Genomic DNA, 23,262 nt, shown 5'->3' on the forward strand with positions numbered 1-23,262 from the left:
TGTGGAGAAAACCCAAGACATTCTTTATTAGTTATTAAATTGCATATTAATTACATACAGAATGGAAGCTTTTATGTGGTACCCATAGTAATTATGTCATATGGGTTTTCTGGACTTAAGATCTGTTTGAGGGAGAAGCAGTTCACATAATATTTTATTCTGTTTTTTCCATTTCCATTTACTTTTTTTTCCATATAATTTATGTAATGCAATAGCTTAAGGTATGTTTCTCTCTGAAAAACATGAGTGACCAAATATAGATCCTGAAGCCAAATAAACAGTTCTCCAAGGCATTTCTCTGGGACTAATACAAGACAATTTGCTTTACTGGGTTGTCTGGACAGCTGTTGCAACATTTGTGATGATAAATGATCTTCTGGAAGTTCAGATATGAAGGTAATCATCTATGGGAGGATTATTCCACATGAATAAGCATTTATATTACAACAGGAAAGGACATACCTAGGTATTCACAAGAGACTTACAGTATTTAAATGATAAATTCTGTATTTCCATGAGAAGTAATGATACCATTTTATGTAAAATAAGTTGTATTGAATTATGACAGAAGTTATTGGCTTCTATTTCGAAAGCTAATAGGGTTTGTATTTAGGGTTTTGATTTGTAAGGGCATTTAGAAAGCATTCTAAATGCCCTTTCAAATACTTGCCTCTGGTATCTTGAAAAATATGAACTAACACGTTTTCATAAACAGATGCAATTCTCCATAAAGTTCTCACTGAATTTCTGTGAATTCCATAAAACTCCAAATGCAATACCATATAGATTTTCTAGTCTCCCAAGGAAATAGGAGAGCCTAGCTTAATCAAAGTAATCACACTTTAGTCAGAGCAGCCTTCAGGTTTTTGGAATTCTTGACTTAATTCTTGAGGCAACTTTTTTTTGTAGTTAGAGTTTTGGTTGTGATATCTGTGATATTTGTATTTATCCTGCAGAAAATTGCTGGATTGCAGGTTTCTGACAGGTTAATGAGAAGTTAACTCTGCATGAAGATTTAGATTATGTGAAGCACTTTGGTCATCAAACTGTTTCATCATCGGGGGGACTGACATTGATTTTCTCCATGTGTACATGTTCTATATTGTATTAATGCAAGTATCTGCATTCCTGGATTACCAGGATGGGCTTGAATGCCTTTTCATACATACATGGAAAATAAAATTTTAAAACTCTTCTGGAGTTTAGAATTTGAAAATTTTGGTCCCGTTGAGAATGGTGTGAAATTCATCTGGTAGCTGGCCTGATGTGGAAACTTGAAATGTGGATACAGGTAACCCAGAAATCTGATGGATTCATAGAAAACTAGGAAATAAGATGGTCAGAGTCAAGCTGGAATTCACTGCCTGCCAGGTGTAAACTAGAAAGCCTCTTCTCACTGAAAAAAACAACTTTTATTGCAAATTTTGTTGCAGGTGTTTTCAAGATAGAGTTGGTTTTCTCTAAGGAACTCTCTGTAGAATCTCCTGTGCTGATTCTCAACATGCAAAATAAAGATTCAGTATTTTGCTTGGCATGATTAGTGAGCTTGAATTTGTGGCATATGTCTGCAAAAATATTTGCATGTTTTTGTTTTATATTGTGTCATTGTGAAATAACATATTTGTGACCTGTGCAGTTAGTCAAGTGAGGAGTCACAGAGAGCATTTAATAATAAAATCCATTTATTGTTTCATCTTTGCGTTGCTGGGAAAATGTAATTTCTGTAATTGTCCTGATAGTTAAAGCTGATGTCTGAAAACACAAGAAAAGTGAGTTACACATCATTAAGTATAAACATGATGTGAATTTTGCTACTCCTTCCACAGGTGTTTTCCATTAGAATATGTCTACCACATTCAGAGCTATTTTAAGTAAATTCACAAGGAAATGCCTCTTTACGTGTTTATCCTGGAAGGGCAGATAGGCATTTTACTTAATAAAGCAGTCTTAAAGTTTTCTATTCTTCAAATGAAAAAATATTTTTCAGAACATAGTATTGCAGTTTGGTAATGTATTTCTAGCTGCCATTAGAGACACTTGAAATTAAAACATAATAAAATTTGTGAAACATTTTTTAAGAAATTACTAAGAAACACAAATTACTGTTTCTTAGAAAGAAAGGGGGGATTTTCCTGCTTAACTGTATGTGTAAAAAATTTATGTTTGCTCTATACACTTATACTAATAAAAAACTCTACTGTAACTTTTCTCTTGGTGATCTTGTAAAATGTTATTGCATTGAGGCTGTACTTTCAGGTTATAATAGATCATCTCTTAAATAACTTGTAAAAAAATGTAATGACTTGCTAGCAATTATATCATGACAAATACGTAGCATCAATAACTTCCAGCAGTAATTTTTGGTTTTGGGAAACAGCTTAGCTCTTAGAGACAAAACCCACATCCTGCAAATTCTTTACTTGATACAGAGAAAAAAAATTGACGTGATTATCAACAGTTCTATATCTACATATAGAATACGTGGTCACTTCAGAGTTCATTTTCTCCCTGAAAAAATGTTCCGGATGACAAGAAATTGACAAAAAAATAAAGCAGAATTGTCATTTGTTCACATTTCCTGGCTCTCCAGGGCCATGGTATCACAAATGGTTGAAAGAAATACATCTGCCTTCTACTCTCTGTACATACAACTGAGGTAGTGCAAGACTAATTTAAATTCTGCAACTGTTTAAATGAAATAAAGTGTGGTGCTGCTTAGACCATCTTTATCAGTTGTGTAAGTGTTGCTTTTACATAGTGATTCATTTTTCAACTTCTTTCACAGTACTTTTTAGAGTGAAAAGAAATATTAATTATTCAGGAAACCAAATATTTCTTGCTATTGGAATTTTTCCATTACATGAAATCACTTAAAGGAGTGCTGTGAATGTAATTTAACTGAATCTACATTTGAAGTAATTTTGTGAGTAACTGACATGTCTGAGTGTCTTGGATGAATTATTTTCGTCTGTTTTATTCACTGGCCATGGTTAGTAAAATATGAATGTTTTCTCCCTATAGCATCAGCGACTTCTTGACATTTTGGAAGCAGAAAAAGAGGTGTTATCAGAAAAGATAGAAGAAGCTATGATGCAGCAGTCACAAAAGCACAAGGTACTGTTTTCGTTTATCAAAAAAGAGAGCAGCATCATGGAGTTCATTGGGAATTATCCTGTCACAGATATTGACAGGAAGCACTTTGACTATTTGAAATTATTTTTAGCCACCCTTTTATTGTCTATTGCAGTTTAATTTTTCATAACATTTACAGGAAATGCTGGACAAGTGTTTGGATGAAGAAAGACAGAGAGGCAAGGAGGCTCTGGCAGCTGCTGCAAAGGTATCTCTCATCAATTTGTGGGCATGCTATGTGGATTCCATGTGTGTCATTAGAAACGCCAAGCCCAGACACTCAGTTTTGTTTCATAACTATATTTATCAAGCACTGTGTTCTCATCTGTGCTTAGGAGAAGCTGTTTCTACTGAAGATGAATATGTTTGCTATATCCCATGCCTTGATGCAGAGATGTAACTGCCTTCTCTGGGACAATAGTCTCTGAATTTTTTATAACAAGAAGTCACAGAACTGCAGTTTAGTTGCTCTTGTTGCTTAAATATTTGTTTTTGTGGTCCTTTGACATCAGTGCATCTTGATTTGAAGAGCTAGGTCTCAGGGTCAACTGGTGAACTTAATAAAACAATCATGTCCTATTTAACTTTCATTTAATATGGTCGTCTTCAATGAGGAGAGAACTGTTATTAAAATCATAGACAAACAGAGAGACAGTTTAACAGGTTTTGAATTATTTTATATAAGCTGATGTTTGGCTAAAAGTGACTCTTCAGTTTTTAAATATGATTTCTCCTGTCTATTTCATTATTAAGTGCATAGGTGTTAGGAGAATAATTTTGTAAATTTTAAGCTGGAATTAAATTCTAATACTGGTGTAGAATCCAGTACAAAAGTTCAGTTGCATGTAATGATCTGGGGAAGCTAGTGGTGTGTATTACGTGGAATCAGGCTATATTGTAATTTTCTGTGTCTTTCTTGTGTAATATATGAACAGTGGCTGAGCACCTCACTGAATAGCATTCAGTAGTACCACAAACATTCCTTATGTGGTTGATATCTACAGGAAAATGTGTGTATAATAAAACTTCCTAATTTAATTGTTGTATTTTAAATATCTAAGTACAAAATCAAGTCCCAGTGAATTGAAATAAACAGCTTTAGTTGGAAGTGTAGGTATCTGGTGAATACAGTATTTTTAAGCTGAGGGAATTGTAATTAAGTTTTGTTAGCCCATTTTTGCTTGTTTTGAACTTCAGTTTGCCATTTTTTATTTGTAGATATTATGCAGTGGTTGTGTTGCTGGTAAATATATTAGTGTGGCTACTCATGTGTGGAGCTGTTGGCTTCAAGTTCCCAGTTATTTCAGATAATGGTTAAATACAATGGTTGGGGAGCAAATAAAACAGTACTTCTTGTAGCATGGCTAAGGAGCTTTGGGAGGGAAGACACTTGTTTTATCAAATGTCTATTGGCTTATTTTCTACAAAAAAGACTCAGACAGTTTTTGCACTTCAGATATTTGTAGATAAGAGCAGGAATATCTCTTACATGGGAATATCAAGGGAAGCCCATGATGTGCCTACTCATGCATGGGTTTTGCTGGGTTTTGTTTTTGGTTTTTTGATTTTTTTTATTAAGCAAACTAGGTATGAATGTCTGTGTTTCCAGTAGGTGGAATTTAAGGGCCTTCCTGTAACTTCCTTTTGCTTTCTGTAACTACACAAGTCATTGCCCAGAGGTAATACCTGCTTGGTAGCACTCTAAGATAAATTGAACCTCGTAGTTCAGAAGTGAAAATGTTCACATCCCATATCTTGTGAAGGTGATAAATATGAGTCATTCAGTTTGGGTGTGTTGCCCATCTAATTGTGCCTGGTCTGTTTCAAAGGCTGAAAAAGAAGTAGTGCAGGAAGCTGTCCTGAAAGCAGTGGAGGAGGAGAGGAGAAATATGGAGAAGATTCATGCAGAGGAAAGAAAACTGTGGGAAGCAGAACGTGATAGTCACAGAGAGAAGATTGCCCAGGCTGTTTCAGAAGCCATGCAAGAGCAAAGAAAGCAGAATCAGGTTAGTATGTTTTACCCTTCCATGCACCTGCTTTGTGTTTTGGTTTTACTTTTGTATGTCCTCTGTTGTTGTGGTAGATTTTCCTGTGACATCTGTCACTAGGTTGATATTTGCAATGCACAGCAAGCAGTTTGTCTTCATCTGTGAGTATGGAGAGAGGCTGGCACATTCAAAACAAAGTTCCTGTGACCTTTAAAGGTACATATATTGAAGTGATGTAAATCATACCTGGTTTTGTCATCTGACTTCAAAAGGAGCCCAGGATGAGCAGATCAGAGAGTGGCATTTATGCTGTAAACAGTTTAGATGACTTCCATACCTGTGGGAGACTAAAGATGTTACATTTCTTCCTTATAGAACAGGTACAAAATAAAGAGAAAGTTAGAAAAACTGGAAACATAAACCAGTAATGAACCAGAAATGTTTCTAATTATTGGAGAGGTGCTTCTGTAACAATAAATGTATGTCACTTAACACAAACTGAGAGAGACATTCCCAACAGTGCTTTTAGCATTTCTGCAAATTGCAAATATGTTAAAATCGCAAGTAAATTACTCTTCTAAAACTTGCATTTTGTGGTCTGTGATGCTGGAAGTATTTGGAGGGACAGCCTGAGAATTCACTGATATTTTGGTGGCATATTTGAATGTTATAGTCTTCAGAAATTTAAGGAGTATATATTTCATTGGTGTGTTGTAATTTGATATTGCTGTATTTTTTTATGTGCTGCATAAGAAAAAAAAAAAAAAAGTAAGAATTTGAAGTAAAATAAAAGTACTCTTTGGAAACAGACACCATTTCCCTTTCCAGTGTTAAACAAAATTAATAACCTCATATACCTAATCAGCTACAAAAAAAGGGTTTGATGCTATGCCATTATCATACTCTGTATTGCCTGAATTCCTGATGTAAATAGAATGATTTTATTTTTTTATATCTTCTTTACTTCTTTCAAATGTAAAGTATCAAATGGTGAAATGTCACTTTTCAAGACTTTCAGCAAGCCTTCAGGCAGTCAAACTCTTCTTCAGAACAGAAGGATTTACAGCTGGGTTCAAAGCTGAATTCAAGCTGAGAACAATTGCTTGGGCTTTAGTTAGATACATATCATTCAGAGTATCCAGAAGCAGAACTGGTGCCAGTGGTATAGAGAGTCTGTCCCTGGAAGGGAGAGTGGCAAAGTGTTCATTTACTGACAGCAATGCTTGGTATTAAGAGACATGTAATTAATGGTAGCTTGTGGAACATGAAGAGATTGGGAGGAGGAGGACTATGGTAACCAAGTTTGGGAAGGGTTTTGATGGATGCTGAGGATTTTGGGTGGAAGATTCCTGTGGCTGGGTGCTGGAGTTCAGCCAGGGTTCTGTGTTCATGGATTTGGGGACACTCAGTGTCCTGGGAATGGGAGAGATGTGGGCTGGGCTGGGCCAGTGACTTGAGGCAGGTTTGCCTTCACTCTGCTGGGTGCTGCAGACTCTCTCATGGTTGATCTTGCCTTTGAAGTTGTCACAAGACAGGATGGCATTAGAAGTAGTTTAATATGGATGGATATATTCTTTGATACAGTCCTAAATCCACTGCCATATCTGTGTTTCCCTGAGGAAGCAATTCAGGCCTCTCCAAGGACAGGTTTTTCCACTCAAACTTCTTTTAGATCAAGTAGTTCCTAGTGTGGAAGTACCTAGTGATGTACTTGTTGAGATGGTGACAGCGCTGAGGTGTTGGAGGCCCTTGAAATTAATTATGTTGTAAATATCTTGCACTTTATGTACTCCTTTAGTAGTGTCATTAGTTAATTCCACTTCTTTTAATACCAAACAGCTCTAACAACTTTTATTGTAACAGGAATAATCTCTCTTATCTGGTTATAACATGATTATTTCACCTTCATGTCTGGTTCATTTTTCAAACACCTGATCCATTTTTAATTAAGGAAAAATGCAGATTTTTCTTGAGGTTTCCAAAGCTCTATCACATATATCTATGGCATATATGAAGTTACACTCTTTATTCTCTTATTAATGAGTACAAATTCCCTGGGGAGGATGGACTTTCATGGAGAAATTGGTTTCTTGGAGAAATTTTCCCTTCTTCCTATGCCAAGAACTTGCATATGTCCTTTAGGCCGTTGCAATTATAAGCGTACACAAAGTACAGAAATTTTCTGTCAGCAAAAGAAGTCCTGCAGAGCTGATGTGCCAAATGATAACTTATATGTGGTGTCAGATACAGCTTTGGTTTAACAATGAGAAACACTTGGGCCTAGAAGGCACTAAGTGTTTGGGCAGTAATTTTTTCTATATAGAGCCTTCCACACAGAGTTGTTTTGTATTTATGTTTTGTTTTCTGTAAGATTTGTCTTACAAAAGCTATAACTGCAGTCTTGAACTCTCTTGTAGTCATTGTTTAGGCAATATATTAAGTCAGCTCTGTAAAGGCCAAAATGCAAACACAGAGTCTAACATTTTAGACAATGAAATATAAAAAAATCCTAGAATAAAATTTTATTTTGCTGTAAATAATTTTAAAGAGATTTGCTTTATTGATTTGAACTAAAAAAGAAATTCACCATAGTATTAAAGGGAAGGAATTTTCCTTCACTGATGCAGTAAATCTGTGAAATTGGAAGATCACAAAGGGTCAGTTTGGTCTTCTGCAAATAGGTGAGGCAGAATGGCTTACAGTCAAAGTGCCACAAATAACTCTAGGAATAATTAATGGAAAAATTCAAAAACATTGAAAATGTTGTTATTTTCTTTGAGATGCAAACCCATAGAGAAAAAGGCATTTTTATCTGCATGATGCAAGAGTTTATAAAAGATGTATTTTAAAAACTGTAGCACCACTGTGTATCTGCAAAACATTTAGGTTATGAAAGTGAGGGAAAATAAATTTCCATGTAAAAGTGGAATGAATTTGTTGGCTTCTCCTTTGCTCTCTAGACCAGAGATACATGATTAGGAGTTTTGATTTGTTGATTTAAAAGAGTAATTTGCTATCCATTAATTTTCTTTATTAAAATAAAATATGTTGGTTTTTTCCACCAGTTTTTAAACTCGTGCATTAGAAGTTATATGACTATATATAAAAAAGCAAATGGAAAAAGCATTAAAGTACAGGTTGTTCACACTTCCTTGGTGAGGCAGTTTTAGCAGAAGAACAATAAAGATTTGAAGATCACACTTGTGCGAATTAGTGAAATTTTCCTTCATCACTTAAATAATTTGTTTAAAAGAAGAAAATATGGGTATTTCCTTTGCAGGGATGATCCAGGTATTGTTTTAGACTTTTTGGGGATGTTGTTGCAGAGTGGCCAGGAAGGAGACCCACAGGGCATTCAAATCTGGAAGGTTTATGCAGATGCCTTCTACTTGTGAGAAATTAATGCTTGACAAACCTTTGTCCTAAAAAAAAAAAGTTTTTCCTCAGTCAAATGGTTGTCAAGTCTGCAGATAAGGAAATACCACTTCCATTTAAAATGTATTATACTAATTTAACATTGCCAGAGAAAAAATGGGAGATTTAGAGACAGTTTAATAAATAAATCATATTTAATATCAAATATTTTGTTACCAAATATGAAACCGCCAAATAAAGATAAACTTAGAGTGAAAGTAGGAACTAAAACATACTGAGTTAATATTTCAACTTGATGGAGCAACCTTGACATACCTCCTTCTTTGCTTTTTCTTTAAGAAATTAAAGGATTACAGCAACATGAATATTGTTTTGGGGTTTTTTTTTTTAATGAAAGCTTTTCATGAAATCTTTGCCTGTTCCAGTGACTTGGGGTCTCTACTTAAAGACATGGTATTTGTACTTAAAATAAAGGTATCACTTTTTGAGGCCTTATAACTCTAAAGGGATAAATGAGATATTTTACATCAACAGGGTAATGGAAAAATGTTTTTAGAGCATGCTCTTGAGGTTGGGAAGTAGTAAAAGTCCAGATGACTTCCATTTTGGTTAAGACTGGCAGCATTTTCAGATTTTAGAATTGTGGGTTTTTGGGTGCTCCATGATTTTATAAGAGTTTTTTGATTTTTTTTTTTTTTTTTTTTTTTTTTTTTTTTTTTTTTTTTTTTTTTGTTTGTTAATTTTTTTTTACTTTAGAAGAGCATTCTCAGTTTGGGGGAAGAGCAGGCTTGCATTTTAAATCAGGAAGAACAAGCTCTCCTTGAAAAGATCTAGTAGTCTTTTGATTAAAGATAATGTTCATTTGCACAGGAACCTCGTGATCCTCTTTCAACACATTGAAAACTCATCACAGATTGGGAACTCATCTGTTTAACAGACTAGATGTAGCTTGGCATGTCTCCAGTATTTTCTTTTCTAGTTTTTCTGTAAAAACACTGTAAAAAACACAGTGGCATCTTCCCTGAAAGGAGATTTTAATGTCTGGTAGTTATCAGTGTTGAGTGGTGAAATTCCTCCACTAGAATTTTTTTTCCTAGAACACCTACTTAAATAAGATAAGGAGAAAGCATAAGAGGTAGTTGGCTGAAGCAGAAGCTTTTTACCCCAGAATCTAAAATTGCAGTGAAGCTCCTGGGGTATTCTAAACTGAAAAAAACAATGAACAATTCTCTCTATCCTTCTTTACATTTATTTTTACTCATTTAAAAAACTGAAGTCAAAAATTCTTTGGGGATATAGGATGGTGATATCCATGCAATTCTGAATAAAGGCTGCTGTATTCAATTAATAATTAATGGAGAATGAAGAGTAGCTCCCATAGCTATAATGCACAGAGCCCTCTGCATGGCAGTTGTTATCATCTTACAGAGCCAAATACTCAGCTGCACAAACGAGGTGAAATCCATGATGGTGTGGAAGAGAATTAGCAAAAGAAACTGAAGAGAATTTATATAGCACTATTTTTGCTTTAAAATAAATTCATTAAAAGTAAAAGGAAAGCCAGCAGCTGCAGGGTGAGCCCTGGAAATTTAAATCCATCTCATAGCTTGAAATAAATAATTCTGCTAAGGCATTTGAAGCAAAGAATCACCTTTGTCATTTCCTGAAGGCTTAAATTTAAAATACTGTATATATTCTAGTGTAGTTTACCCTGATTCTCCAGGGAAAAAGAGCCTGAGTTCATCTCTGCCATAATCCACACAGCAGATCCATTAGAGGCTCAAGTGCTCAAGTGTTCTGAAAGCTGAAAATATTTAGGAAAGAAAAGAAAAAAAAAGCCTTTAATTTATTAAAAGAACTAACATAAACTCTGCTTCCTCTTGGACGTGAGGAAAAGCAGTAAGGCAAAATTATCTTACCAATGGGAAAGTATTTCAGGAAAACTGAGGCTGTGGTGTCTCATTCAGCCAAACCACAACTGAGATATACTGAGATATACAAAGAAAAAATATTTTTGTAAGAAAAGCTAACTGAAACACTTATTAAAAAAAAAAGAAAAAAAGAAAAAAAAGGAACTTTTCAGTGGTCTTTGCTGAGTAAGTCTTTAAGAATTAAAGACAATTGAGTGTGTTCACATTTCTGAAGGTTCATGTTGTGGTGTTCTTTGCAGATCAATAAATTTGTAATCTATGGTCTTAGAAAGCATTAATACAATTTTACTGGCAAACATCTAGATAGTTGAAAAAGAATTTATTCTTTAAATGGTTTTTAATTCATTTTCATGGATTTATGAATAGCAGCATATGCCATTGCTTAGAAGGTACAATAAAAATATATTAAACACCTAAATCCTAAAATAAAAATGTGTAGATCACCTAAATCCTAAAATAAAAATGTGTAGATTAACCAAATCCTAAGGACTGAGTGGCTCCTTACCTGCTACATTATCAAAACTTTTTCTGGTTCTCATCTACTTGAGGCAGTGCTTTTGGTGGTAGTTTGGCAAGCCTGAAGGAACTTGGTATTGAAATTCTCAAGGATTTCCATACCCAGTGTTGTGTAGGGGAATAAAAGATATGTAAATAAAAACATGGAGCTGTTGCCTTTGTTCCTAAGGATCTGGCTTTTTTTTCTTTTCTACAAGTGCTAAAACTAGCTGTTTAATTCTTGTTGAAATTTACTGTTTGTCTAAATATTTTTCCCCACTGCCCTGCATTTGAGAAGGTTGTAAGGACTAAGAAGGAGAAAAAGGTTTTCCAAAACGTTATTTCCCACTCTAGCTTTCAGTCAGATTTATTAGCTATTGAATGGCCCTTTCTTAACCCTGTAATCTGTAAAAAACCAATTCACTTTTATTTCATGCATCAATTGAGTAGGTATTGAAGAAATTTTTTGGTGGACATTGTAAGGGGAAAAGAGGAAATCTATGGTATTATACATCTGTCTTGTCTTTTCATTGTCCAATAAATTTGTTGTGTACAAGATTGCCTCTTGGTTCATATCAAATTTTGAAGCCTAACTCACTTTTTCCTCCATGGGCCCTTTGTGAGCTATTTCTGTACACAATGAAAACCCTGATAAATCTCTGTGTTCTCTCTTTATAAATGCACCACTATCACTCTAAGGTTTCTTAGTCTTTCTTTTTTCCTTACTCACTTCCTAAACACTTTCTGCACCCTCAAGACAAACCCTGTTGCTTGTTGCTCTGGAGTGTATCATAGTTTTGTTTCAGATCTAATTGTAAATATAATTTTTTGTTTACAGCACGCATTGGCATCTTATCTGTAAGAGATAAAATATCATATCTGAAAGAAAGGTACAATCTTCACACAAGGTTCAATCTTCAAAGCTCCCACTTTTCCTTTTTTTATATTAATGCATATTCTTTCTCTCCTTTGTAAATACTGCTATAATTACTGTTCAACTTTCTAGCCCTTTACTCCATCACACTTACGCTGTTAAATAGGCTATAAACTGCTTTTTGCCTCTGTTTCAGGGTTTGCTGTTGTCTCTTTTTCCTCATTAATCACTCTGTTTATAATATTTGTTACCAGAAGATCAACTTTTACCTGTGTTGGCATTGCTTGCCCTTCTTCTATGATTTTTTTTTTACTATGGAGGGCTTTAACATGATGCAATAATAGCTTAACTTCCTTGAAATTTAATTTTTCTTTATCCTCAAAGCTCTTTGTGTTTATGATATACAGAGCTTTGAGTGCATTGTCAGTTAAGGGAATACAAACTATGATGTTTATCAATCTCTCTTTGTCCACTTGTTTGTTTTTTTTTTTTTCATCATTTACAAGGGTTGCAGAGTCCTGTTGAGGAGTCTGAATTTGAAATATTCCCTTTGTTCTGTTTCTGAAGCACTTAGCAAAGTGGCATATTTCTTAATGTAATTTCAGAAATAACTTTTTATGACCCCACAGGATTTTGATTGGGTCAGTGCTAATCTTTGGAAGACAAAATGTTTTTTCAGTAACAGGCCTGGGCTGTTGTAACATTGCTCTTTATGTTCAGTATTTTGTGGACTCATACAAGGAGTTGTTGGGGTTTTTTCCTCTATATCCCATTCCTAACTAAATAGTCTGATAACATGGTATCACACAATGTGCTGGAGAAGAACTTGCTCTTCAAAGGAACTCTTCTCCCCTTCCTCTTGCCTTTATTGTTCAGCTTCAAGTAGGAGTGTATGCTTACATTTCTCTCAAGAAGGCAGCAAACCATTATTTTCAGTTTTACTTTCTTCTTATTTTTCCACCATCTTGCAGAAACTTTAGTGTGGCCAGTGTTTGCAGAGACACATTAGAAGAAAATTCTGTGTAATCTTGAATGGGTGAGGAAGGACACAGCTCAGTAGGGCTGAGTGGAAAGAGATCCCTGCCATTAGATGAGTTTATTTTTAATATGCTTGCAAAGTCTGGAAAAGGAACAGTTCACAGCACACAGACCTTAACCATGTCTGAGTTCAGAAGTAGATTGTAGTAGTTTGTAACCACAGACATTATAATTCGAGGGTTACTGAATTTTCTGAAAAACCATTAACATTGCAGTCTGTGGTTGCATTTCCTAGATAAAGTTTAGTGCTGCCACCTGATCCTTGTGTGGAAACAAAAGAATTTTCCTATAAAATTGCAAAGCAACATATGGCTTGTTTTATTTTTTAAATACTGTCTGGAGTTCTCTGGTGTATCAAGTACACTGCTTTTTCTTTCTGTCTTCATACAGATTTATATGTTGTGATTGTGTGGTTGTCATTTCTAATACATGGTTGAATGTGATTTGTCGATTGAGTTTTTGAATATCTGTATTTTATTTTTGATTAGGTATTCTTAATCTTCTGACTGGTGTCATTTCAAGCACATATATAGAGAGTCATGTAACAAAGCCAATTTTGTGACTATAACTTGGTACTCCAGCCACTGATCAAATATGTAAAAAAAAATAAAGAGAGGAGAGAGAGGAATTGCACCTCAAGTGCCATTTTGTAGAGTGTTCTTCCTTACCTTCTTACAGGAAATGGAGTTTTTCCATTTTCTTGAGTCTATTAAAATAGCACTAAGAGGCTCAAATAACGCTCTACTCTTTCTAGTTAAAGAATAAATAAGGGACAATTTTTACCTTTGCAACCAAAATCTAAGTTAGGATAGAATCTAAATGTAGATATAGCATTAGAGGAAAGAGCAAAGACATTAGGGAAAGGTAGACACATGCTGAGAGAGTGTACCTGCAGCTAAGGCTTTGTTCAACAGTAATAGGTAATAACTGAATTTAAATACCTTTATATTAGTTGATAATTTACTCTAATGACAGAAATAGAGCAAAGACAGTGTCTGAGTACCTAGGGGAGAGCACTTAGTGGAAGGTCATATAAAAGAAGTGAGGATTCTTGTCACAGGAGGAAAAACTAATATCAATGATTAAGATCAAAAGGAAATGACTGAGTTGACTAGGGAACTATTGTGCAGTGTTGGCTCTTTGAAGACTTCTGAACTGAGTGAAAGGGATAAAAGTGTTTTCTTTCCATTCACTGATATCACAGCAAAGCTATCTTTTCATAGTCTCAAAAGAGTGTCATTGTTTCACAGGACTCTATGTTTGCCCATTTTGAATTGCAGGTATGGGACAGTGCAGACCACATCACGAGTTCAGAAGTGTTGTCAGAAGTTGTAGGGTTATGTTTTTTAAGATAAAACCTGTGAAGAAAGTTGTGTGTTTTATGGAACTGTCTCATTTCTCCTGAATCCAGTCAGCAGGGTAACATTTCAGCTCAGATGAGAAACAGATATTGGGATCTCAGAGAAACAGATCTGTGTGATTCATCCTGTGATTAATCGCAGAAAAAAACCCAACAAATCGAAAGTGTTGTGGACAGCTGCCAGCAGTCTGGTAAATCCAAAGGCTGGGATGAAGCCCATGAAAGCAGGAGTCCTTTTGTGCAGTCACATGAGATTGGCCTGTCTGGTGGCCACAGGATCTGTCTGGTGACATAAGTGTTGAGATGACTTTCAGGTGGTAACAGGAGGCGATCAGTGTCTGAAACAGAGAATGATTTATAATTTGGGAAGATTCATCAGCACTTAACTTGGTTTACTAGAATGTGGTAGATTGTGATGGTGTTCACAGGGGTTTTTAAATGAGGGAAGAGATGAAGATCTGGCTCCATGTTTCAGAAGTCTTCATTTATTATTTTATGATATATATTATATTAAAACTATACTAAAAGAAAAGAAGAAAGGATTTCGTCAGAAGTTTAGCTAAGAATAGAAAAAGAAGGAATGATAAGAAAGGTTTGTGGCTCAGGCTCTCTGTCCAAGCCAGCTGACTGTGATTGGCCATTAATTACAAACAACCAACATGGGCCAATCACAGATGCACCTGTTGCATTCCACAGCAGCAGATAATCAATGTTTACATTTTGTTCCTGAGGTCTCTCAGCTTCTCAGGAGGAAAAATCCTAAGGAAAGGATTTTTCATAGAAGATGTCTGTGACAGTAGATGAATCCTAGAATCAGTTAGGTTGGAAAAGACCCTTAAGATCACTGAGTCCCTCTGTTAACCTCACACTGCCAAGTCCACCCCTAACTCATGTCCCCAAGTGCCACACCTACATGTTTTTAAAATTCTTCCAGGGATGGTGATCTAACCACAGCCCTGGGGACTTGTGCCAATACCAGCAGAAATTAAAAAGAATTCTTTCCAATTTTACTTTTTTAATATCAGTGTAATGAACTAGTGTTCCATAAGAGTATTGCTAGGGGTTTCTGTTTTCTTGCATTTTATTAATAGACTTGTAGAATTTAATTGTGTTTTTGTTTGGAATTTATAGTCCAAATACTTATTTGGACTATGTAGTGTTTCGAGTATCATATTTAGGATACTTAACATCAATTGATTGCAAGTATTTTATGGGTGTAAAATTTTCTAGATGTTTAGATACAGCAGTTTATCAGTTCTGTAATTTGCTTTGAAGAGTTTAATGGGATAGGTTATGGGATTTTTCTCCATTCTAACAGAAGACAGTATTTTGGGACCTTTTGACAAATTAAACTGTCATGAAAATATAATTATAAGAACAGCATATTTCTGTAATATGTAATTTTCTGCTACTTTTTCTGTTAGTCTTGCCAGAGTTCTGTAGTGAAAGAAACCTTTTTCTCAGGATTTTTCTTTGGTAAACTGAATTAAAATAGAAAAAAAATCATAATCACTTTTCACAACTGATTTTCATGTGTACTGCATTCTGGAACAGTGGGGACTACATAGTTACACATTTTAAATTTGGGATTTTAGACTTTTTCTGCTATAAAAATAGCGAAAGTGTAGTTTTGCAGAAACTATTCCATTTTGGCTGAAATAGAGCAAACAACTAAAGGTAAGAAATAGAGCCTTCTTTTTCAGTTGAATAACTTCCACTGAAGGGACTTCTTTAAAAAAAATAGTTTGATCCAATTTGGAGGGGTTATTCATTTAGTACACTAATAGCTTATTGTAAAATGCCACTTAAATATACAGATGAATTATACAACTTCATAAATATCTTGTATTTCCAAAACCTTAGAACTCCACCTGTCCTCCAGCCAACCTTCCCCACTCCCCCAAATCCAAGCTGTAAATATGTATCATAAAATGTCTGTACTGCTCTGCAGTCCAGCAAGCCTGTAAACAAATTTGTGGGTAGTGCAGTGTTATGTCTAACCAGTGAAGAGTAATAAGGAATCCATTTATATTTACCTTTGATTTTCTAAAAGTTTTGATTCAAAAATTTAAGAAAAAATCATAAATCATGTATGTGAATAAATACACTAGAAGTCATGTTGTGTTCCTGGTTGAACCACTGAGGTTTTTTTCCATTTCCTGCTTAATTCTTCAGGTGCACCACTAGTGCTTCTGTTTCTTCCAATTTGGAATGTCCAGAACAAAGGCATAGGAATTGCCAATTTCTCCCTGATTTCTGAGGCACTCTCCATCTTCCTCTTGATCTCCCTGAAAAAACATTTAAGATCATGAGATTACTTTTACTGGATGCTTTTTTTGCTTTCTGAAAATGTTACATTTTGGGGATTTATAGGGATCTGTGTCTTGTCATTTTGTTCTCCTGAATCTTGGGAACAGAACACTTGGATTAATAATGTCAATGCTTATTCCATGAGTGGCTTTGGGAAGCTTTGGGACTTCAGTTTTGGGACAGTTTTGTGACTTTAGCCCAGCAATTTGTTTCCTTAACCAAATACTGCAGGTGACAGGGATGTTTTAAGGAGTGGTTCCTGGCTTTCTCTACTGAGAAATGGCTTCTGGAGAATCCCTTAATAATTTAATTCTTGGGCAGCCCTGAAGGGCTCAGGCAGCTGGAGCAGATGATCTTGTAGGGCTCTTCCAGCTGACTTGTTGTTGACCTGATAACAACAACTGGTAAATCCCTGCCAACCCTGCTCCTGATGGAAGGTAAAACCTGAATTGCTTTATTATTTTCTGCTCCCAGGGAACATTGTGTTTCTATTAATATAGCTTTAAAGTGATTATTTCTCTCTTTTTTTTCCCCTCTCTCTTATTTACCCTTTAGTACTGAATTTATCGATTTTGATAAATACATGTAGGATAGCTATAACTGGGAAATGAATGCAGAGGCAATAAAAATTTAGCAGGAGGAAAAGAGATGATCTTTTATCACATTTGTGACTTTTATTTTTTTCATGTACACTTACATGCTTTTCTTTTGGAAAGGAACTTGTCAAGGAAGCATTACTGGAGGAGCAGAAACGAAGTGAAAAGGCAATTGAAGAAGCAGTAAAAAGGACAACAGAGGAACTGATGGAATACATGAAAGAGCAGAAGAGGGTGAGTTACCAGTGGATAATAGGTTTCATCATGAACTGATAAATTGATGAAGTTTGCTAAGCCTCAGACCTCTCTTGAAATTCACAGGAAAACAGAATCAGGAGTTAGGTCTTCAGATCTTTCACTCATTTTTTCAAACAATTTGTTATTTTGATACCTTCATATATATTTGCAGACTTTTAAGTCCATCACAAGCTGAAAAGCAGACATTAATGGTTCAGTTAAAATTTATAGCATTTCTTATTACATAAAATACCATTAAGATGGGGCATAAATGCTGTCTATCAGATTTAAATTGTGATCTGAGCTCAGATCATAGAAAACATTTCAGTACAAATAACAGGTGTTATTTTATGCTCACAAATGAACTTTATTGTGCAGTTTTTATGCACACAAAGGCCATTAATTTTTTCCTCTCAACCCATATTATATGAGAACCTGAAAATGTACTAGTATTCTATTAAGTGTGATTTATAGTCAGTGCATTGGTCTTGTTATGAAATGTTGCAATGTTCTGAAAGTTGTTTTCAGATGTTCTATTCATGCTATATCCTGGCAGTTTAATGCTTGTGTATAAACAGTAAAATGTAGCTCAAGGGACTTTGATTTGCTCTCAGTAGGAGGAGAAAAAAATAACACATTTCTCCCCTTTGAAGCTCTTTATAAAAACATAAGCAAAAAATAATTTTTAAAAACCTCTTTCATAGGGCAGTAGCAGCCTGAGATCAGATTTCAGTATTCTCAATAAACAAAATCACTCAGCTTGAATCTAATGGGGAATGTTGTCCTGAGAAGGAAGTAGAAATAATGAGATTGGCCTCTGCTTCTATATTCCCTGCTTTTATAGGTTAAATAATACTATGGATAACAGGATTTTTACCTTCAGAAGTTTCACTCTGCTGGTAGTTAGGATTGCAGTTGGGTGAGTTCCTTCCATTATGCTGTGTGTGGAGACATTTCCTTTTAGCAGGATTTGTTTGATTTGGAAAGACAATTTAAACAGAATCCAGTGCAAAACATGATCCATAAGGATGTTTGAGCATATCTGAAGTCAATTATTTATGAAGGATAAGCTGTGGGGAAGGTGAAAGTAGGTCTACTATTAAAATAACTTACTTATCATAAGTGTCATAAATGAATGGGTCAGTAGGGCCTCCAGTGCAGATATATATGAAAATATCACCTTCAAAGAAACAAAATCTTTGGTTTATCTGGTAGAGCATAAATTCATTTCACAGAGCATATTCAAATTTTTCAGCCAACCTTTTTCTCTTTCTGATCAGTTGACACATATGCATTAATTTTTTTAAAAATCATGCATAAGGAGAACTAGATTTTTCTGGCATAAGATTTATAAAGATTGCCTATATTCAGGTTGGAAGTGAAAGACTTGTTTAACTCCAAATCATGTAACATAATAGCTTTTATATAATTGCATAGGAGGCAGAGGAAATGGTCAAAACTCATACACCTGTAAGAGTATAAATATACTTTATGGACTGTGCTAAGAGGTAGCAGCTTATGTAAGGAATTCCTGGAAAGAACTCAGGGAAAGTGCCTTGTCTAGGATTTGGAGAGATTTTCTGGGTTTTTATGATTGACAGGGGCGTCCCAGGTACAGACTTGCAAAGGTAGTGGGCACTCTGTGTCATGATTGTTTTAAAAATCTGCTTGTAGAACCCTCCAAACCATTGGCACAGCAGTATTTGTACCTGGTTAGCAGGGGATTTTTTGAATTAGGAGAAAGTTGCTTAACAAAAAGCAACAATATCATCATGCTAAAATGCTGACAAGAATAAATGGAACTTCCTCTGTATTGAAGCCAAAAAAGTCACCAAAGCTAGGGGAGAATTTGTTGGCATGTCTTTCCACCTTCAAAAAAAAGAACACTAAAGCTAAAACAAAGAGAGAAAAAAAAAGAAAAAAAAATTTGATTGAAACAGGTATTTTCATACAATAAAGGAAGATATGGCATGCATTGTAATTATGGCATATGAACTCAGGTTTTTACAGATATATTTCACTATGTTGGCAGCAGTTCTAATTATATACTGCAGTCTTAGTTTTATTTCATCTGTTCTATAATAAATGTAAATTTTTATTGTAGAATTATTTTTTTTATTGTTGCCATAGCTAATGCCCTAAGAATGGGGATATGTAAGATGTGAAGAAAATTTCAATCAGGAATTTAACTGTTTGTTATGTCATGATTATCTCATAGCCACCACCATTCCAAATCAGGCATCAAAACTAAATTGGAGTCAGGCTGTCCTGTGTGTTCAAAGACATTTTTCATAGCTACCAAACTTGTAGAGATTTACTTCAACTTCTGTAACACCTTGAAGAATCCACCTGAGTCAAATTCAAATGCATGTTAGGCAGAATTAGGTCCGTGCACACTATGTCCAGAAAGTTATCTTTATTAATTGCCTGAAGGTATATTTGACTGTGTAGTCTTGCTTTGCCTTCATCTGCAATAAATATCAGGAAGGCAAAACAATGAGTGAGGGGGCAGAGGTGAAGGGTAGCACACAGATAAAAAGGCACTTTTCTTGGTTTGGAAAGACAGGTGTCTGCTAAGGAAGGCAGGAGCCCCCCCTGAAATGGAAAATGTAAACTCCCTCTCTCTGAATTGTTATAAATTTTAAATTAAGGAGCTCTCAGGAAAAAAATGGGAGCAGGAATGACAGTTCTTTATTAGGGGAGAAAATAAAAAGATAAAATAAACAATGCAGTAATACAAAACAACACTGACAGAGTCAGAACACAACCTGACACCCTGTGGGTCAGGGTGTTGGTAGCAGTCCCATTGGAAATGTGGCTGCAGAACTCCTGCAGTGTCAGGTGTGGTTCTGTTGGAGCAGGGATCCTGTAGAAGGGTGTAGTCTTTGGAGGTGGAAGAGGCTGCTGTTCCTCTGGGAAATCCAGTGGAGAAGCTGTGCTGGTGTTCCAGAATCTCCAGATCATATCCAGGTAGGAATGCTTGGCTCCTCCCTCTGGGCGGGGCATCTCCCAATGGGATTTTGTAATTCTTATCAGTCAATCAGTGACATTCAATGGCCCCTTATCAGTAGATGTCTCCCCAAAGGGAGGAGTGGTTGTCGAAGAGATAAGGAAAACTGCCCATTAAGTGGGCAGAAGACAGCTGCCATCCAGATGGCAAATAGAATAAAATTTGCTTGGCAATCCAGGACAGCACTGAGTGGGGCTAAGAGGCAAGCCACTGCTTTCACCTCTGTCATACAAATAAATGTTATTTTTTGTTTGGATTCAATGCATATCATGTGCCATAGAGCTCTGTCTGAGACACAGATGTAGAGGGAAGCAAAATCTTTCAGTTTGGTTAGAATTGAGTAAAGAAGCACTTGTCCTTGAGTATCCAAAGTCCATCTGTTTTGATGTAAGCTCAAGATTCACAGACCTATTTATCAGTACTATCTTGTGTTGCCTGATGTTCACCATGCTGTAACCTCTGGCTCTGCATTGTGGTTTCTGATCACCTGAGTGTTCTGGAAGCACCCAGCCCTGTGAGGAGCCCCAGCACATTAATTGCCCCAATTGGCACTAATTGGCACATTCCAGCCCCTCAGGCTCTGCCTTAGTGTTTGCCATTCATGCAGGAAGTGTTTGCCAGCTTTTTGCATTAATTGTTAACTATTAATCCTTTAAAAAACACCAGAGCTGAACTACCTTGTATAAGGAAATATCTCCACAAGCGTTCAGTATAAAAAAAGCACTAGAATTTTTAAAGGATTAATAGTTTTATTTTGCTCAAACATCTTGCTGATGTGGTGGAATAAATGTACATGTCTGTACATATATAGGCTCTCAAGTGTAGGTGTGTACATTCATGTTTGTGTTTGTTACCTGGGCATCAGAGCAAGGAGTAGAGCCTAATGCCTTGTAAATTCTGGTTTAGGATTAGAGCTCCCAAACTTTGATCCCTGGGCTACAAAACAGAAGCATAACAGTGCCCTTCCCTGACCTGTACAACTGCATTGCTTCTGCAGTATTTTTGGTTAAATTCTGATTAATGGGCACATTCTGCTCTGTTAGGAGTAAAAAGACAGGCAGGGTCTATCCCTGCTCCACTTTTTTATAGACTTCACATGGGACTTTGGCCCATTTACTAAAACAGTTTGCTTCATTGGCTGATGCTGAAGTGGATATAAACAAAGCTTTTTCCCAAATTGCAATTTGTAAGAGCTCCAAGGAAATTTCACATTTGTTGTTTGTGGTTCCAAGGTTGACTGAAATTTTGGAGGTGTGCTGCAAGCATTGCAGATATGTGAGCAAAGGAGAAGTGTGATAATTCCCTGTGCAAAGGGGGGTCCAGATCACAGCTTTTCCCTCATCCTCTGGTTGCATTTTGTCTCCTCTCCCTGGTCCAGGATGTGAAGGAGGTGCTGCCTGCCCCTGATGGCCCAGGGAGATGGAAAGATAAGAATTGCTCTAAGGTACTAAGGTGAATTTTCAGAATCCACGGGTCTGAGAGAAGCCAAGCCAGCTGACTTGAGAGAGTAATGCTTCCTCTCTGAACTGAAAATAAATGCAAGATAAATAGTAAAATAGCAGCTAAGCAATATCTGAATAGAATAATATCACTATTGCAGTATATTAATTTCCTTGCTTCTTAATATTATTTTGAGGCTATGTGTTGGCCTTTTCTTTGTGTTTATACTGTGAACCTACAGATATTGTGCAGTTTTCTGTAACTCCTGCTGTTCTATGAAGACAATTCCTGAAATATATTTAAATTTTATATGACTGGCTGAGATTTTTTAAAATTAATTTGCAGATAGGAAGTAAAAGACACAAACTAACTCGATACATTTTCTTTTCTAATAACTGAATTAAAATATTGAAAGCTATGTAAGTAATACTGAATTAAGCAAGCATTTCTGTTTGTCAGGGGACATCTATACAGACCAGAATGTCACCCAGAGAACTCTGGTGGAGCTTTATATTTTCAGGTGTCTCATAAAAATTCTGATGATCAAGGCAATTGATTGATCATTATTGTACTTCAAACTGAGATCTGTATCCAATTATTTGTTGTTAGAAAGGTGAGGAAATTCTCTGCTCTGCTTCTTATTTTTTCATACTTGGACAATGTTCTGGGCTCTTGAACATAATCTGCAAATGTTAAAACTTTCAACAAAACCTTTTGTTAAAAACTAAGCCTTGTTATTTCTAAAATCACACAAATGTTAGGAAGTCTTGTAGAATAGAGGTTTACAGAAGTATTCTGTTATAATATTCAGGTTGGTGCAGGTTGCAAGGTATTTATAAATGTCATGGTTCAGTACTTTACTGCCTATTCACTCCAATTGAATACTTAAAAATATTAATTCAGTATAGTTTATTTATTTATTTATTATGTATTTTTAGCAGTCAAAAAAGTGATCTAGATTATTTTCCTAATTAATTTTTGTGACCATTAGCTGTATAGAGATAAAAATAATTTTTGAAGTTGGTATACAAAGGAGAGAGTAAGTTACAAGAGGAAAAGTTTTCTACCAAACAAATCTTGTGCTGAATAGGTTATTTAAAGAACTTCTCTAAATCACAAAGATTCACTTCATGAGGTGATTAGCTAGCCAACAAGCAAATTTTAATTTTTCCTATTTACACTGACATCCATCTCCCCTCAGGAAAATCTGCTGCTTGTTTTCTGACAGCAAAGCTGAGGACATTAATCAGTCACCTTTTGTCTGCTAATTGTACACAGCTCTTGCTGGCTTTAAAGGACATATTTTGGCCTGTCAGGAAAAAACTGCATGTTGGGGCTTGAGTAATCACTGGAATGACAGATCTGTTTTTAATGCAGCCCCTGTTTCCCTGAAGGTCAGACACTTGCCATAAATGCACTCCCATCCTGATTTAAGGGTCGGATTCTGAGAGCAGAGATGTCACCAGTATAACAAAA

At 35.6% G+C, this 23,262-nt stretch overlaps 1 protein-coding gene across 2 annotated transcripts in view; it reads left to right on the forward strand.

The window, feature by feature from the left end:
• CCDC91 (coiled-coil domain containing 91) overlaps positions 1-23,262 on the forward strand; it is a 112,576-nt gene that overhangs the window by 69,233 nt on the left and 20,081 nt on the right. For both annotated transcript variants that reach the window (XM_058023525.1, XM_058023524.1), the window contains exons 9-12: positions 3,022-3,114; positions 3,272-3,340; positions 4,962-5,138; positions 17,220-17,333. In XM_058023525.1, the coding sequence (XP_057879508.1) occupies positions 3,022-3,114; positions 3,272-3,340; positions 4,962-5,138; positions 17,220-17,333 (453 nt within the window). The remainder of the gene's footprint in view (positions 1-3,021; positions 3,115-3,271; positions 3,341-4,961; positions 5,139-17,219; positions 17,334-23,262) is intronic.

The sequence above is a fragment of the Melospiza georgiana genome, chromosome 4 (assembly GCF_028018845.1).
Source record: "Melospiza georgiana isolate bMelGeo1 chromosome 4, bMelGeo1.pri, whole genome shotgun sequence".
NCBI lineage: Eukaryota > Metazoa > Chordata > Aves > Passeriformes > Passerellidae > Melospiza > Melospiza georgiana.